Raw genomic sequence first — 17,383 nt, forward strand, 5'->3', positions numbered from 1 at the left:
GTCTCCCTCTCTCTCTGCCCCTCCCCCGTTCATGCTCTGTCTCTCTCTGTCCCAAAAATAAATAAACGTTGAAAAAAAAAAATTAAAAAAAAAACAAAACTTTTTTAATGTTTATTTTTCGAGAGAGAGAGAGAGTGCAAGCGGGGTAAGGACAGTGAGAGAGCGAGACACAGAATCGAAACCAGGCTCCAGGCTCTGAGCTGTCAACACAGAGCCTGAAGCGGGGCTCGAACTCAAAGACCACGAGATCATGACCTGAGCAGAAGTCAGACGCTTAACTGATTGAGCCACCCAGGTGCCCCTAAAAACAAACTTTTTAATGTTTATTTATTTTTGAGAGAGAGAGAGAGAGAGAGAGAGTGACAGAGAGACAGAGTGTGAGTGGGGAGGGGCAGAGAAAGAGGGAGACACAGAATCAGAGGCAGGCTCCAGGCTCCGAGCTGTCAGCACAGAGCCTGATGCAGGGCTGGAACCCACAAACCGCGAGATCATGACCTGAGCCTAAGCTGGATGCTTAACCAACCGAGCCATTCAGATGCCCCACCTTCAATTTATTTTTTTAAATGTTTATTTATTTATTTATTTTGGGAGAGACAGAACCCCAAGCAGCCTCCACACCCAGTGCAGAGCTGGATGCAGGCCTCCATGTCACCACCATCAATGACCTGAGCCAGAATTGAGTCAGACACTTAACCCACTGAGCCACCTAGGCGTCCTTCACCTTCATCTTACAGATGGGACAGGCAGGCAAGGCCTAAAGAGAAGGCCGAGTGAATTCCCCAAAAGCACTTAGGGGTAGAGGTGGGAGTAAAATCCAGGCCTTGGGTCTGCTACAACCCCAAAGAAACCCATGTTCTAGGGATGGAGAAGGGGGAATGCTAGAAGACACAGGAATATAAAATGAAAGTAAAGTCCTGAACCTTCCCCTCCTAGCAGGCTGGCATCCTGACTTCCTTACGAGCAGCCTATGCTCACCCTGTCCCCAGGCCTTGCCGATACTGTTCCCCTACCTGGGATGCCTCCCCTAATCCTTCCCCTGCCCTTCAAGGCCTAGCTCCCCAACTTCCTCCAGGAAGCCTTCCCTGTCCAAAATGATAACCACTAGCCACATGTAGCTACCAAGCTCTTGGACTGTGCTAGCATGACTAAGATACTGAACTTTCCAAGTCTTTCCTCTAAAAGCACTTGTGGCTTATACCACAAAAGTGGTGCTTTTTCTTCTTGTCTACATTTGCAAAGCTTTATTAGTAGTAAAGAAAAAAAATTCAAAAGCAGGGGCACCTGGGTGGCTCAGTTGGTTAAGCATCCAACTCTTGATTTCAGCTCAGGTCATGATCTCACAGTTCGTGAGTTCAAGCCCCGCATCGGGCTCTGTGCTGTCATTGTGGAGCCTGCTTGGGATTCTCTCTCTCCCACTCTCTCTGCCCCTCCCCTGCGCTCTCTGACTGTCTCAAAATAAATAAATAAACTAAGTAAATCCAGCAAAAGCAGAAGTGTACAGAGGAAAATGAGGATGTGCCCCCCAAGCCCACCCCTCTGAGGCAAGCACTGTTAACACGTTAGTGCTCCGTGATCGCTGGTGTGTCAGAAACTTGGTCAGCAATGAGGTGCTAGGATTCAGATGAGAAACGGTGGGTTGCCAGGTCAAGAGACTGCCCCTGGGGCCACCAAGCAGCCTTGCCACCCTTTAGGCTCGGCAGCCTGCTGTGGGAGGGGGCTCTGGCTGCTCGCTACTCTCTGAAAACGGCCCCTTCCTCTGAAGCTGAGGCCTATATGGCCCTGCCCACTTGGAGGAAACAGGCTGTGTGAAGCCTTCTGGGTTGGTTACCTTGAACCAGGCCAAGGCCAACTTGAGGCTTCCTGCTTTAGTCCTTTGCCTGAGCTGCCCTAGGACCAGCCCTAAGGGCCGGGATCTTTCTCTACTCCCTCTTGTGGGCAGGGGAGCCAGCTGCTAACTGGGGGTGGGGGTGGGTATATTTGGATGTGAGACTTGGTCCTTCCCATCAGAGACAGGTGTGTGGTGGGAAGGACCAGGGCTGTGAGGGTCAGGAACGCTGCTGTCTTGAGTCCATGCTGACTTCATCAGTGACCCTGGGCTTGTCGGTCAGACTGCAAATCTTTGCTGAATCGGCACTGGCAGGCCGACAGCCCACTAAATCTTCCCAGGGACCCCAAGATACCCACTCTGACCTGTCCCTTGGGTCATCCCCCAGGACCCTGAGATATTCCCCAGCTATCCTGCCCAGAACTCACAGATATCCCCTTCTGGTCTGCCCCTCAGCCCATCTCCCTGGGACCCTGAAATACCCCTTCCAACCTGCCACCCCCCAGCCCACCTGCCAGGCCCACATACCTACAAACCAGCCATCATCACACTGCTGCATGACGTCCACCCGATCCCCCTCCCGCAGCTCCAGCTCATCCTCATTCTGGGGCCGGTACTGGTACATCGCCCGATACCTGTGGGAGACAGCATCATGGCAACAACTAGAGTCTGGCCCCTGCCTCAGATCAGGCCCAGAGAGTCTAACTCAAGTGTTGCTGTGTCCTCTGAATTTTCCAGATAATCCCACTGGCCCCTGGCCCAGCTTCTAGAATGGCAACTCTGTCTGGCTTCAGTGCATCCTTTCCCAGGCCTGCACCCTGTGCTCCAAGCCCTAACTACCCCAACCCCTCCTCCTCTGAGCTCCCAGTGCCTTCAGGTCTGTTCTACCAGTTCCCACACTTCACACATACACACACTGACCTCAGGGCTGGAAACACAGTGAGGAGACTGAGGCCAAGGGGCAGAGTGTGGGAAACTTGCTTTAAGGACAAAGGGCTAGCAGAGACAAGTCAGGACCACCACAGACAAGTGGCCCCCCAGCAAATCATCCATTGGTGACAAAGGCAGGAGTTTACCAAATCTATCTTAGTGGGAAAAGGGCAAGCTATGGGGGGGGGGGCGTCACTGTGCTCAGCACTGCCTGCAAGCAACACTCCACCCCTGACCAAGCACCCCCAGATGGTACTCACGGGGTCCAGTGTATCTGAGTGGTGTTGGGGGAGGTCCCCAGGTCCACGGGACGGCTGGAGCCTCCAGGATGGGACAGAGCTGACCCAGAGGTGCCGAAACCCTGGGGGGTCCACAGGAGGAAAGGCAGGCACATGCAGGCATGAGGGAGGGGAAGTGCAGTGGGCCCTCCCACTTTACCTCCTGCCCCCATCTCATCCTCTGAACCCCCATGGCAGAGAGGTCTGTCTGAGCATTGCACTTCACAGGGGCTGGGAAGCTGAGGCCCAGCTAGGGTAGGTGGCCGATTCTAAACGCCAGCACAAAGCCAGGCATGGGACGTGCCTCATGCTCACATAGGTTTGCTGAGTGCATGGATGAGCACAGGAGTGAGCGTACCTGTTTGTGGACTATGTCAGCGTAAGTACCAATGATATCTTTTCCCCATCAGCTACTATAAGCTTTTAGTTCAAACCCACCCGAGTACCCTCTCCAGTGGGAATTATTATCCCCATTCCACAGCGGAGAAAACCTAAATCCAGAGACTGTATGTCATCTGCCTAAGGTCAGACGCAAGGGAATGGCAGACCTCTGACTCCCACATGACCCTGTCCTAGAAACTGATACAGGCAAATCACAAGAGTGGAGTCTATATGGTCAGGAGGTCGGGGCTGGCTTTGGGGTCACACCTAAAACTAGCTGGCTGCCCCATGCCTTCCTGGGCTGCAGCTCAAGAGCCAGAACCAACTTGAGAGGTCTGTGGTCCACAAGGCCAGGGTGGCTCTGCCGTGCAAGGTTCTGCCCAGCTATTCCACTGATCTGTCCTGGGGCAGACTAGGAAGGAATCCAAAGGATTCTGTCAAAGGAATGGAGGAAATAGTGTGGGAAGCAGGGATCAGCTCTCTAAGCTGAGGCAGGTCACCTTACCTGGCCCTGGGCTCTGGGCTCCTGGGTGGGGAAGGAGAAGCCAGTACGGCGGGGGGAGGTCTGGCTCCCCCAGTCAGGATCGACTGGGCTGTGTGGTGCTAATGAGGAGCTGGAGTGCCGGGCCAGACGGGCAGTGGTCAGACGGGGAGATGCAGGGAGCTGGGGGCCATCGTCACAGATCCGGACCCGGGGATCACGGCACACCTGCACGTAGCTGGCAGGGAAGATGCCCTGGCGCGCTGTGCCGGAGATGCGCCCCTCGTACCAGTTCTCATTCACCTTGCGGATCAAGCAGATACGCTCCCCCTGGGGGTGCAGAAAAGCATCAGCATCTGCAAGGCCCTCCTGGGCACCATGCCCCCTGCGGGTGCCCACGGGGGCTGTCTCATTTAAACCTAATGCCTTGCACAGAGCAAGTTCAGAGCAGGTCAGCAGGTCGTGCAGTCACGTCACTAGAAGGTGGTGGAATCAGGAGCCAAGCCCCAGCTGCCTGGGCTCTTCCCACAACATGCCGCACTGGGCACGGATCAAGTCCTGCCTCTTTGGGAAGCCTATGTGACATGTACCCCTCTGACTCCAAAGCACCCTCTCCCCGGAATTCCAGTCACGGGGGAACCTGGTGGCTCTGCCAATTTCAAGTTGTGTGGCCTCGGACAAGTTACTGTGCCTCTCTGAGCCTAGTTTCCTCACATGTTAAGTGGGGATAACAATCGTGTTGCTGTGAGGAGCAAGAGAGATCAGTGGCCGACTGGTAAGAAGCACTGGACAGCCATCAGTCGCCACTGCCGTGATACGGTCCTGTCCCTGCCTCTTCACTGGGTGATCTATCACCAGTGCATCAAAAAACAAACTCCCAGGGACAGCCAGTGTGTCCTCAAGCCCACATGCTGACTGACATTAGGCAGGGCTGCCCTGGGGAGGATGGTCTCCAGCCCTCTCCCGCCCCCCACCTCTCACTACCCAGCCAGCTCCTTCCCTCTCTCTCCCTGGGGCTAGCTCTTCTGGAGGACCTTCGCTAGGGGCATTCACGGTCTCTGCCCCCAAAATCAACCAAAGCGAGACCAGCTCCCCGCTTTCTAGGACTTTTTCAAACTTCCTTATGATCTATAGTAAAAATTAACATTCTAATAACAACCCAGTATGCACACATGCACATGAGTACATATGTAAGTGCCTAAAAGTTTGATAAAATACCCTTTCTACATGCAAGGCATTATAAGATTTCCATTCTGTTCTTATAAAAATGCTGATTATGATCCTCACAGCCTACCAACCTGCCACTGAAAAAAGCACAACTACTCTAGAAGTTTCAAACTTTTACAAAATGGGCTAAATTAGGGGAAAAATATGCAAAGAGATTAGGAAAATTTTTAAATACTGGGAGAAGATGGGTACACTTGACTCCTTAAAAAAATGTTTTAGCTACACATATTTACCCATGTCCTCACCAGCCCCTGACCGCCCCCCCGCCCCCCCACTTCCTGCCTGGCCGCACCTTGCGGAAGGACAGCTCCACCTCCAGATCCCCCTTGAAAGTGTACTGGGCCACTGCTTCTCCATACTCCAGCACCTGGTAGGTTGGAGGCTTGATGGGCTTAGGGATCTCATCTGCAGGCAGCACCTAGAGGAAGAAAGGTTAAGCCTGGGCATCAACTGGGCAGACCTGAGGCTCCCAGGAGGGTGAGGTAACAAAGAGAAGATGGTATCGGTGAGATGTGCCCCAGAAGCCAGCAAGGATACAGACAGCAGACACAAGCTTTGGGGTGGCCAGGATGAGCACAGCCAAGGGCTGGTTAGTCCCAGAAGGCTACTGGAGGAAGAATTTCCCCTGTGGTATGTGGAGTAGGCAGTGGAAGAACAAAGATGGAAGTCAGTCCTAAGAGACAGTTTAAATTAGAGTACAGAAGTAAATGAAGAGTTCTAAAAAGCAGGGAACATCTTGCAACCTGATCTAAAAGTGAGGATCTAACACCACTGCCGATACCAAGTATCCTTCTTCCCTGTCCCTTCTACCCCACCAGGTGCCTAGAATCCCCACATTCCCTTTGCTTCACCCTATTCATAAAAAAAATCAAGAAGCTAGTAAACTATTTCATACTAATATGTAAATGACTAATAACACGGGATACTGCATATATTTGGTGGAGTTTCAGAATCACAGAGACTGTTCTGAAGGTAAGGGAGGCCTACTGATTCTTATCAAATCAAGAGCCCAAATTAAACAATAACCCAATCCATGGGTCAAAGAGGAAGTCACAAAGGAAATGAGAAAATACTTTGAGTTGAATTAAAAAAAAGCAAAACATCAAAGCCTGTGGAGCATAGTTAAATCAGTGCTTACAGAGAAATTTGTATCAGTAAATACTCAAGGGAAATAAAGTTTTATTTATTTAAGTAAATTCTACTCCCAATGTGAAGCTCAAACTCACAACCCCAAGATCAAGAGTCGCATGCGCTACCCACTGAGCCAGTCAGGCACCTCTGGATCTTGTACTTAACCACTTGTCTCTGAACCTTACAAGCGCATCTGTAAAGTGGGGATGACTGATCTCTTCTCAGGTTAATGAGAGAACAAGGAAGGTACTACAGATGAAGAAAGTGATGCATGTATATGTGATGTGATTAGAAAGCTGTCACACACTACATGCCCTTGCCAGTTGCCCTCGGGATCCTTCCCAAAGACAGCTTGAGAGAGCTGCTGAATGGTGAAAGTCTGGGCACAGGGATGGGGTCACTTGGTTCTCCTCCATGGGCTGCGCTCTACCTTTAGTCCTCATTTAAGAAACATGTCCTGAGTACAGGTACTGGGTGCGGCCCTGTGGGGGCCAAGGGCATGAATGAGGCTGACCAGGCCCCTGCCCCTGGAGTTCACAGTTTTACCTATCAGGAAGCCTGTGAGATGTGTGGGAAGCAGTCAGCTCCAGAGAAGGGCTGTGGAGGGGTCAGTGCGTCTGCACCCTAAGTCTCTGCAACCCATCCGCCCTCCAGGCCACACTCCTGCTTGCTCTCCTGCTTACTTCCACATAATTGGCAGGGAAGATGCCCAGTCTACCATGGTGCTCCCCTTCCAGCCAGTTCTTGTCCACCTCCTTGTGGATGTAGACAATGTCACCCTTCTTCAGAGTCAGCTCCCTGCAGGCCAGAGTAAGGACATCCAGCAAAGTGAGGCCCTCCCAATCCTCCTTCCCTTCAGACCCTGTCTAGTGCACCCAGAGTCTCACCCACCTCTGGGGAGGCCCCGGCAGCCCTGTCCTCCCCTCCTCCCACAGGGTGCAGAGACAGTCCTGGGGGTGAGGAGGAGAGAGAAGGGCACTTACTTGGGGGACTGTGCCTGGAAGTCAAACTTGAGTCTGGCGGCCTTCCTCTGGGCAGGAGGAGAGGACAGAGGGAGTCACCTCAGTCAAGCAGGCGGCGGGTCTGAAACAGCCATCACCGGGGCCCACCCCAGACCCCCTCGCACCCTGACCCTAGTGCTTTCACCCCTCCTTACCTTCTTCTCTTCCTTCCTGGCTGGGCTGCCCCCTCGTTCAGAGGCACTAGGGTCTGTGGAGAAGCGCTACCTCAGCTTGGGAACGCCACGTCTGGGGGGGCGGAGTTGGGATGGTGTTCCGCTCCCCCCCCCACCCCATGACAGGGACCAGTGGAAGCAGGGGGCTCTATGAACGTCCTGCCTCCCCCCCCCACCGCCCCCCACCCCCAGCCCAGGCATCAGCTTAACTGGTGCGTGGTGGCGGGCGTCTGGGTGAGAAAAAGAGCTGGTCCTTACCTCGGGCCGAGGTAGGGTAGACAAAGTCCCTGCGACCTAGGAAGGGGCTTGTTCCATCCGCCATTCTGTGGGGGCTCAGGGGCCGGGAGGAACCCTGGTAAAGTGCATTCGGGTAACTGGAGCTCCAGGCGGAGGCCGGGCTGCGCGGGACACAGCGAGTGAGCCACCTGTCCGGGGCCTCACACCCTACGCCGCTCACCCCTGCCCGCGCAAATGTCTCCCCGCATCTCCCGCCGCCTCCTCCCAAGGCGTCTCCCACGTCCCGGGCTCTGAACAGGATGTCCTACTTCCCCAGCGGTCGCGGCCGGGAAAGGGTGCGGCCTGGGGCCGCGGGAGGGCGCGTGGGAAGCGCGAGGCTCCCTCGGCCTCGCTCCGCCGCTGGCCGCGGCCACCCAGTCCTCGGACGGGGACAGGTTTCCCTCCGCGGCCACTGGCCAACCTCCCAGGCCCCTCCTCCCGCGCCCTCCGCGGGGCTCGCCCCCCTTCCCAGCGCGGCCGCCCCCTCCCCGCGCCACGTCCCCGGCGCCCCGCCGGGCCACTCACCGCGCTGGAGGCCGCGGCTCCCGGCACCGTCGGGGCACTTGGGAACTCTGTGCGGGGAGACCGGGCGCGGTCAGGGCCCGGGACGCCGGGGCCCCGCGGCAGCCGAGGCCGCCGCCTCCGGAAAAGTTTGCGGCTCGGAAGGGCGGGAGGGGTGGGAAGGGGCAGGAGGGACGCGGGGTCCTAGAGTCGCCCGCGCAGGCGGGAGGGCCGGGAACCCGGGAGGAGCCGACGAGCCGGGGGAGGAACCGTGGGGTGGCGGAAGAGGGGAGGCCGGCCCAGGAAACTGGGGCCGGGTAAGGGTTGGGGTCCCTGCGGGCCGAGGTCGGGGGGGGGGGTGCGGGGCGGGGCGAGGCCGGGGCGGGGAGCCCCCGGCACTAGGACGTCAGGCTGACGTGGAGTCGGCCTGGAAGGGTTCTTAGGGGTCATTTGGAAAAGTCAACGCCCTGCATTTTATAAAGGAGAGAGCAGACAGGGATGAAGTCCGTCCAAGGTCGCGCTGGAGGCAACACCTCTGGTCTGCCTGCCCTTCCCACCCACGCTCAGCTGCTGCGGGCTCAGGGTCCCAGGAGGGGACTGGGAGGCCGGTACCTTGGGGGATGGCTGCCGGGTCTCAATTGACCGCAGGTCCTTGTCCAGCTCCGCGCTCAGCTTGGCCAGCTCTCTCTCCAGCAGGACCTGGGGGCGGGTTATGGGGAGAGACTTGGGCAGTAACGGGGGTGGGGAGAGGGAGGAAGGGGCGGGAGCGCGGGGTGGTGGAGGACACAGTGCGGGAGCGCTGATCGAAGGTCAGATGTGAGAAACCCAATGGGCAGCTGGACAAAGCACGCAGTGCTTGGGTAAAGGGCAGGCTCCCTGCCTGTGGGCCTGCCCAGAGCTGTCTCAGGGTATCAGGATGGCCTTTCCACAGCTTCTCACTGGCCCCTCCCATCTGACCGGGCTCGCCCATCCCTACTCCCATGATAGTACCTTAGTACTTCCTGATAGTGTCTGTTGTCTTGTTACTTCCCTGCTCCAGAGCCTATAAGGCTCCCTATTTCCTCTCTGATCAAGTCTTCTGTGCTTTCCACAGCCTGTACTCCACCTGCTCTCCCTCCTGCAGCCCCTCCAGCCTTTGCCTCTGTGTCTCCCCACACTGAGTGCTCTCTCTCTGGCTCAACAAGCTCTCCCAAATCTTGAGAGCCCAGCTCCACCTCCAAGAACACTTCCTGACAAGTCCACACTGACCACTCCCTTCTCTGGTCCTGCTTTGGTCAATAGACATTGATTCAACACATATTTGAGTGTATACTGTATGCCAGGTACTGTCCCAGGTGCTGGGCGTACAGAGGTCAACTCTATGGGACTGGAGAGGGTCAGAGCTTTGGGTCTCTGGCCTTTGCCCACGGTCACTGGGGCCAATACCACCCAGGAGTCTCCCTCATTTGTCCCCCAACATAGCTGTCTCTCTCCTTCACCAACCTATCCTGCAGCACTCACCTCAATGGGCTGGGAGGGCTTCTCAACAGGGTCATCCACTAGCGGTTTCTTGGGCTAAGGGTGGGAAAGGTAAGTCAGAGGGGGTGAATCTCCTTTCGTAAATGCACTAGCTAAGGAGTATGACCACTCTCAGAGGGCCAGGAGGACACTCACCTTCTGCCCACTCTCTAGTTCTTGCAGAAATTGGTTCCAAGAATCTTCCGTCCAGACATTTTCCACTTTCTCTTGGCGTCTGAGCACCTGCATGGAAGTTGGTGGGCATCAGCTTGAGTAGAGGGGTGCCAGGAGACTGTCCAGGCTCAAAAAGTAGGCTTGTAGGCCACTGCCTCACCCCTGTGCCTGCCAGTGCCCTCCTAAGGATTCTGGGCTTTCATGGCTGCACAGGACAGGCCCCAAACTGAAAGGGCATTATCTATACTCTTTCGGCAGAGGGGACTGGCCAAAGGGCACAGCATTGGGGGTAGTGTGGGGAGGATGCTGGGAAGGCTACCTGATGTGGGGTCTGGTGTAGGGAGGATGCTCCAGGATTACAGTTGAAGGTGCTTCTAGAAGACTCTTCAGAGGGGTCCCAACTTCTTCTAAAGACAGGGGAGGACATCTCTTCAGTTTCCTTTTAGGGAGACTGAGGCATACATGAAAACACAGCCCTGCACATACACACATCACCCCTCACTACTGGCTCCAGCCTGCGAAAGCAGTGTTACATAGTGGAAAGTTACGAGCTCTGAGTTCAAATGCCAGCTCTACCACTTAGCTGTGACCTTTTGGCAAGTTACAGGGCTCTCAGAGCCTCAGATTCGATACCTATAATATGAGTAGGATTCCCACCTTCATGAGGGTGTGGTGAAGCTATGGCTAGACCTTTCCTACTGGCCTTGGTGAAATACTCTACATTCGTGTTCAGTCTGGCCCCATGGCTGTGGCTATGTATGTCTGTGCAGCTTTGATGAAGCTGGTCTTTCTGGCTGTCACAGCTGAGCGGTCTTACACACATGCTTGAGTGTGGGACCACATCCTGGTCCAAGGAGAACCCAGGGCAGGGGAAAGAGCCTGTGGCCCTGACTCAGGAGCCTGGGTAAGCTATTTCTGTTCCCTCAGCCTCAGTCCCTTAAGGGTTCTGGATTCAGTGACGTCATCTGTGAAAACACTCCAGCCACCAAAGCTCCACACGGTCACATTTGCCCTAGTTCCCCTCCAGGGCTCCTTTCTTGGCTGGCTTAAATGTTCCAGCCTCTGTTGAGTTTGAATGTTTCCACCAAGTGGATTCACTGTACCAAGCTTATCAAATGATGGAATGTCTGACCGGAAGGTGAGGATTTATTGGCTGTATGACTCTATTCTCTATTTTAGAAATAATGATATTAGTAATAACAGTGGTAATGAGAATAGAATACACCATTCCTAATTTAAGGGAGCTCTAGTCATATTTAATCCTGTATATTAGTGATATTTGTGGAGACTTGCTATGGGCCTTTATACTCACAACCACCTTGTGGTCCCCACTCAACAGATGGCTGAGATTGGTTAAGGTGCCCAAGGTCACATGGCTAGTGGCAGCACAGCAGCTTGAATCCAAACTCTGGGTTCAAATCTTGAGCTCTTAGCCTCTATCTTACTGATGACACCAAGAGCCACAGGCCAGTTATGGCCACGCTAATGAGGGTAATCCCTTCCTATAAAGGAATAAGAAACCCATTGATTTCACTGTGAGCAGAGCTCCTGATTCTCAAGGTCTGGCTGAGCCCCTCTAGGACCCTGGCAGCCTGGGCTGGGCTTGTGTGGTTTGTGCAGAACAAAGGAACTACATCCTTCACTTATGTGGAAGGGTGCCTCTCTCATCCTCATCTCCCCCGACTTGGGAGGAAACTTGGGATCCTCTGCACCCCTTGTTTTCTTTAAGGCTGTGGAGTGAATGGCCACAGGTCCACGCCCAGCCTGTGGGCCACTCCACTCTCCACCCCATATGACCTGTGGATCTTTGGTGTGATGAGTTCCTGCTACCAACCACAAAAGAATCACAGGCATTCCTGACCAGGAATGGGTGCGGAGTCCACCCCTGCCCGCCATTCCCCTTTGGCCCTGGCTGTGAGGAGGGTATCTGGAGTGGTGGGGACCCTAAGGAGGAGCAGAGCTGTGGGGTAGGGCGGAGGGAGGGGGGCACGGAGAGGCTGCACCGGCCATGGCCACCAGGGGGTGCCAGTCCCCACAAGGAAGCTAGCACCCCTCTGCAGCACTTGGGCCCCTTTCCTAGGATGGCTCACCCACTCAGAGAAGAGGCCTGGCCTGGCCTGGCAGCCGGTCTTTGCTGGGGCGCTGGATGCCTTGAGTCTGCAGAGGCCACACAGGAGGAAGCCACTGAGGGTGGGAGAAGACAGGCCAGGGGAAGTGAGAGCTGAGCTTGAGGATACCTGGGTGACCATTGAAGGCTCTGGCACCCACGCTCACACATGCTCATGGGTGGCTTGTGGGAACAGGGTTGGGGTTTGCACCAAGGGCTTCACACTCTTTACTAAATCTCCACAACTCTGGGGTAGGTAGTGTCCCCATTTTACAGATGATGAGAGAGAAGCCCAGAGAAATCAGAGCCAGGGCTAAGATGTCGACTGGACAGCGAAGCTGAGGTTTTTCATCGCCACCTACCAGGGGGTTTGAAGCTCACTGAAAAAGGGCTATAGGAACTTCTCAAGTTGAAGGAAGCCAACGGGGGAGCCTCAAAGCCAGGCACGGCTTACGAGATGGGCAAATGCAGGCACTGAGTTGGGGCGGGCCACCCGCATCCCCTCACCTTTGGGTGATTCCTCAAAGGTCCAGTCCAGCTGCAGGTCTGCAGGAGCAGAAAGGACCAGATCAGGGATGGGGCCGCAAGTGAGGACACCGAGCCCTGTGAGGCTCCCTCAGCTGCTCCCAGCCATCCTCCTGCTAGAGCAGGGGACAAGGGGCTGAGTCAGGGCCTGAAGAATGTCCCGAGGGAGGGAAGGAATTAGGAGGGCAGTTCTCTGGAGGGCTTGAAATGCCTCTGGCAGACGTCGGGCCTGAGTGAGCCAACCCAGGCAGCGGACTTGCCCAAACCCTCCTGTTCCTCCCTCCCCATGTTCCCACACACACCCTTTCCCTGACCTTTGTAAACCTGCCCTCACCATGTCAGGTTGGGGAAATTCCACCTCCCCTTCTCCCTCTTTCCCTTTCTGCACCCCCTTCTGAATGCCTGTCCTTCCCCCTTTGCCCAGACCCACTCCTCATGGCGCTCATGACTTTCCGGGGCCTCCTAGGAAAAGCTGCTGACCAGCCAACCCACTTGATCCCCTTGGCATGCAGACGTGCCACAACAGCACTTGTCTTAAATGCAAACCAAAATGCCTCTCCCCAGATCCCATACATCCTCCAGCTCCTAGACTGTTTGGCTTTCCTTTGCAAGAAACAGCTGTGCCATCACTAACTCACTGTCTCCAATGCCCCTTTTTGGTAAGCAGATTTCAGCTCCAACAGATTGCCCCCAACTGCTCTTATGAAAGACCCCAGTGACCTCCATGTTACCAAATCAAAATGGTCAGTGTGCCTGGGTGGCTCAGTCAGTTAAGCCTCCAACTCTTGTTTTCTTTCAGCTCAGGTCACGATCTCACAGTTGGTGAGTTCCAGCCCGCATCAGGCTCCACTCTGACAGCGTGGAGCCTGCTTGGGATTCTTTCTCTCCCTCTCCGTCTCTGCCCCTCCCCTGCTCACTCTCTCTCTGTCAAAAACAAACAAACTTTAAAAATATTTTTTAAAATGGTCAATCTGTCACAGTGGATCATTCCTCCTGGAAAGTTCTTTTTCACTTGGCTTCCCTGCTGTACCTTCTTTGTCTGCTTGGCTGATTTCTGCTCATCTCTCAAATCTCTGAATATCCAAGTGCCTGGGGACTCAGTCCTTGGGCCTCTGTCTATCTCCCCAGGTGATCCTGTCTAGTCTTCTGGCTTAAAAAAAAAAAAAAAATACTGTCTATTGCAGGAATTCACATTGGAATTAGTTGGGGGGCTTTAAATCAAAATATCTTTGAGTGAATCCCAGGTATTTCCATCTGTAGCTTAGGCCTCACCCCTGAACTGCCGACTTGCATATTAACTGCCTGCTTGACACCCCCAAGCAGATGGACCTCATCTAAAACTGAACACCCCTTAGACTGTACCTGTCTCACTTCCCTGTACTTATAAGAGGGGCGCTCTTTGACTTGCTCAGGTTTCAAGTCATCCGTGACGTCTCTCCTTAATGCCACATCCAATCCATCAGCAAATCCCCATGACTCTGTCTCCACAATCCCACAAGTCCCACTGCTACTGCCCTGGTCTGAGACACTGTCCGTCTCTAACCTGGATTAAAGCCAGGCCCCCTAAGTGGTTCACCGCATCCTGCATCCTCGTCTCCTCCCCACCTGGCAGCCGGGCCTCCAGAGTCTCCTCCCCACCCGGCAGCCGGGGCCAGCCTCCAGAGCAGGTCACTCTTCTGCTCAGAACCTCCCAGCGGCTCCTCAGCTCTTATGGAGTAGAAGTCAAAGTCTGATAATGGCCCTAAAGGCCCACCGTGACCAGATCCCATCACTCTGCCTCTGTCTCCCACCAGTGCCCCTCTCACCCCAGCCCAGCCTCTCCTTGCTGCTCCAGAAAGGCCTGCTTCTGCCTCTGGGTCTCTGCCACTCCCCCTGCTGCCAGGCTTCTCTCCTGGCTCTGCAGGGCCGACTCCTTCCCTCCCTCAGCTCTCCTCAGATGCCACCACCTATCAGGGCCTTCCCTGACCAGCCCGCAGTGGGCACTGACCTTTTCTTTTCTCCCTTGCCCTTACCACAATCTGCCATATTAAATATTTATCTGTTCATTCTGTGTCTCCCTCTGTCTTCAGCTTCACTGCAGCAACGACATTCTTTTTTATTCCCTATTTTATCTTCAGCACCCAGAATAGTGCTCAGCACACAGTAAGTGCTCAATAGGTGACCAGGGGGCTGATGTGACAAATGAGTGACTGCATGGCTTCCTAGAACTCTCAGAGGATACCAGGGACAGTGTCTGGTCATCGTCCCCCCTCCCCGCCCAAGGACAGAGAAGACTTTGGAGGCTCCAAACCCTTTGGCCTGTTTTAGGGACCGCTCACCACAGAGCCTGGGGTGGTGGAGACCTCCCTGAGCAGGTACGTTCCCTTTTCTGCCCGTCCCTCCCCCTGCCTCAGAGGTGGAGCCCAATCAGGCAGAGAGAGGGCCCTAGAAGCGTGTCTCACCTGGCATTTTCCGGTGAATCTGCTGGAACATTCTTCGGTACCAGTCCCTGGGGCTGTCAACACTCTGGAGTCAGAAAAGACAAAGTCAGACCACCCTCTTGATATGAAGCCACAGGAGTTTTTCCACACTGGTCATTTCTCTGGCCACCCTTGAAGCCCCAGTGGGGGGGCTGTTGTGATATGTCTAATAACAGTAATTTCATGTAGCACATTACATATGAACAAGGTATAGGGAAGGATCTCCCTCAGTGATGGTCCCGAGGCTGTGAGATTTGGGGTGTTTTCTGTTTTCCCTCTTTGCTTTTCTATATTTCTGGTATTTCTACAACAAACATATATTTGCACACAATGAAGAATAAATGCAATAACACAGGCTGTTATTTCATGGCTCCTGCCTCACTGGAGGCTGAAAACAGCTGTGGGAAGCATGTTACCAACTTCAGTTCCGGGTGGAGAACTGAAGGCAGGTGGCCGGCTCAAGACAGGCATGCAGTGGAAGAAGGGCAGGCTCCTCAGAGCCTGGGCCCTGGATCCTTCCATGCCTGCCACCATGTGAGGCCTTCTCACTCAGAGGACTCTCGCTAGCTCATTCAGCCCAGTCATTCACTCCTTGGCTGTGCTAGGCCCCGTGGCTGTGAACAGAGGGGAGCCCTGCCTCGCTCAGCCCTTACAGCAAGAACTCTGCTCCTCTGAGAACCTGGGGGCATTCTAGATCCCCTTTCCCCCCACAGACCACTTGTGCAACTCAGACACACAAGAGCACCTGTAATTTTATGTGGCTTATGACCCCCCAAAACCCATCATGGTTGAGCCCTGCTTTAGTCTGAAGTGGTTTGGGTGCATTCTTTGTTGCTCCCACTTTAATTCACAGAAGTGGAGATCAGCGCGGGTCCCTAGGCCCCATCTGTCAGTGGCCTCCAGCCCTGGACTCACAGATCGGGGGGCAATAGGCATGCCGCTCTCATCCACGGGCCCGATTCCTTCATACTTGATCCAGCGCTTGTCCCGACGCTTGTTGTCCTTGGTCCATGTGGCTGACCAGTTGTGGGGGTGCTGGGAGGCAGGGGTCTTCTGGCTCCCAAGGGGCTGGCTCCCAGGACCTGGCCAGGTCTGATACCAGGCAGGGTCTGTGGGGAGTGTGCAGTAGAGCATTAGCAAAGGGCAGCGGCCCCACCTGGACTTGTTTGTCCCTTTGCTCTTCAGAACACTGATCCTGTGAGTGCAAAAAATTTAAACATCTCCTTGTTTGTTTGGACTGATGGCTTGGACCCTACAAATTTCCCCATCCCCAGCAAGACCACAGGCCTTTGTTTATTTTTTAAGTTCGAGTGAATGAAAGTGGATTTTTCCTGAGAAATCTGTGCCCAAGTCCACCCTATCCTTTCCTCGGGCTGCCCTAAAAGTCTTCAGGATGAGGGCTGCGAATCATTACTGGCAGAGAATGCTGGGGACAGTCCCAGCTGGGAAGGCAGCAGGGTGCAGCAGAAAAGGGGTGGAGGGGACAAAGAATTCAGATGCCAGCTTGCCACCTACTGGCTGTGTGACCTGGGGCACAGCAAGCAACCTCTCAGTGACTCAGTTTCCACTTCTGTAAAACAAGGGTAATCATGTCAAAAATCCAGGGAGATCCAGTGTGTGTGACCGTGCCGAGCACAGTGCCTGACACATACTCACAAGGCTCTTTTTTTCTTTTAATGTTTGTTTTTATTTTCGAGAGAGACACAGAATACGAGTGGGGCAGGGGCAGAGAGAGAGGGAGACACAGAATCCGAAGCAGGCTCCGGGCTCCAACCTGTCAGCACAAAGCCCGACGTGGGGCTCGAACTCACAACTGCGAGATCGTGACCTGAGCCAACATCGGACGCCTAACCGACTGAGCCACCCAGGTGCCCCTCAAGGCTCTTGATAAGGGACAGAAACTCATTCACCAGACGTGGCTACATCTCAACAGTGGCTACCATCCTCAACTTCCCAGAACCTTCAGCCCCCAAGTCACCAGTGTAGCAGCAGAAGGTCTTCAGGCCTGGAAGGACCAGGGTTTGAATCTCGATTCAGCCTCTGCAACTGAACATCCCTGAGACTCAGGTCCTTACTAGGAAGATGCTGATAATTGTAGCTTACCTTTCCAGGACTTCAAGGGATTAAATGAAATAAGGCTTGTGAATGTGTCTTTTCAGTGTCCTACAAGCTCTAAGTGTTCAACAATTATTTGTCAAATGAATAAACTACTTGACACAGAGCCTGCCTCAAGAGGATGCTCAAAGAAGAAGGTTCCCTCCTCAGGAGAGGGGCCTTCAGGGTAGACCTGCACCCAGAAGGTCCCAGGATCTTCTGGACCCCATGGCCCAGACTCTGGTGACTGGTAGGAGCCTAGGAGCTGACGGGCTCTCAGAGCTGCCTCTCCAAACTTTCGTTTGGCTGGTGAGTACAGACTG

At 54.4% G+C, this 17,383-nt stretch overlaps 1 protein-coding gene across 9 annotated transcripts in view; it reads right to left on the bottom strand.

Annotated features, from left to right (window-relative positions):
- The window catches only part of SORBS3 (sorbin and SH3 domain containing 3), a 30,335-nt gene that overhangs the window by 1,369 nt on the left and 11,583 nt on the right, over nt 1–17,383 (bottom strand). For 4 of the 9 annotated variants that reach the window (XM_045457434.1, XM_045457423.1, XM_045457402.1 and 1 more), the window contains 17 exons: nt 15,882–16,075; nt 14,949–15,012; nt 12,490–12,528; nt 11,966–12,059; nt 10,195–10,282; nt 9,858–9,944; nt 9,705–9,758; nt 8,817–8,903; nt 8,229–8,275; nt 7,686–7,825; nt 7,410–7,462; nt 7,237–7,283; nt 6,937–7,051; nt 5,415–5,540; nt 3,920–4,225; nt 3,016–3,116; nt 2,354–2,460 (listed from right to left, as the gene is read on the bottom strand). In XM_045457434.1, the coding sequence (XP_045313390.1) occupies nt 2,354–2,460; nt 3,016–3,116; nt 3,920–4,225; nt 5,415–5,540; nt 6,937–7,051; nt 7,237–7,283; nt 7,410–7,462; nt 7,686–7,825; nt 8,229–8,275; nt 8,817–8,903; nt 9,705–9,758; nt 9,858–9,944; nt 10,195–10,282; nt 11,966–12,059; nt 12,490–12,528; nt 14,949–15,012; nt 15,882–16,075 (1,749 nt within the window). Of the gene's footprint in view, nt 1–2,353; nt 2,461–3,015; nt 3,117–3,919; nt 4,226–5,414; nt 5,541–6,936; nt 7,052–7,236; nt 7,284–7,409; nt 7,463–7,685; nt 7,826–8,228; nt 8,564–8,816; nt 8,904–9,194; nt 9,339–9,704; nt 9,759–9,857; nt 9,945–10,194; nt 10,283–11,965; nt 12,060–12,489; nt 12,529–14,948; nt 15,013–15,881; nt 16,076–17,383 lie in introns of those variants that run through there. The other 5 variants (XM_045457409.1, XM_045457416.1, XM_045457471.1 and 2 more) reach the window with 5 other exon arrangements.

The sequence above is a fragment of the Leopardus geoffroyi genome, chromosome B1, assembly GCF_018350155.1.
Source record: "Leopardus geoffroyi isolate Oge1 chromosome B1, O.geoffroyi_Oge1_pat1.0, whole genome shotgun sequence".
NCBI lineage: Eukaryota > Metazoa > Chordata > Mammalia > Carnivora > Felidae > Leopardus > Leopardus geoffroyi.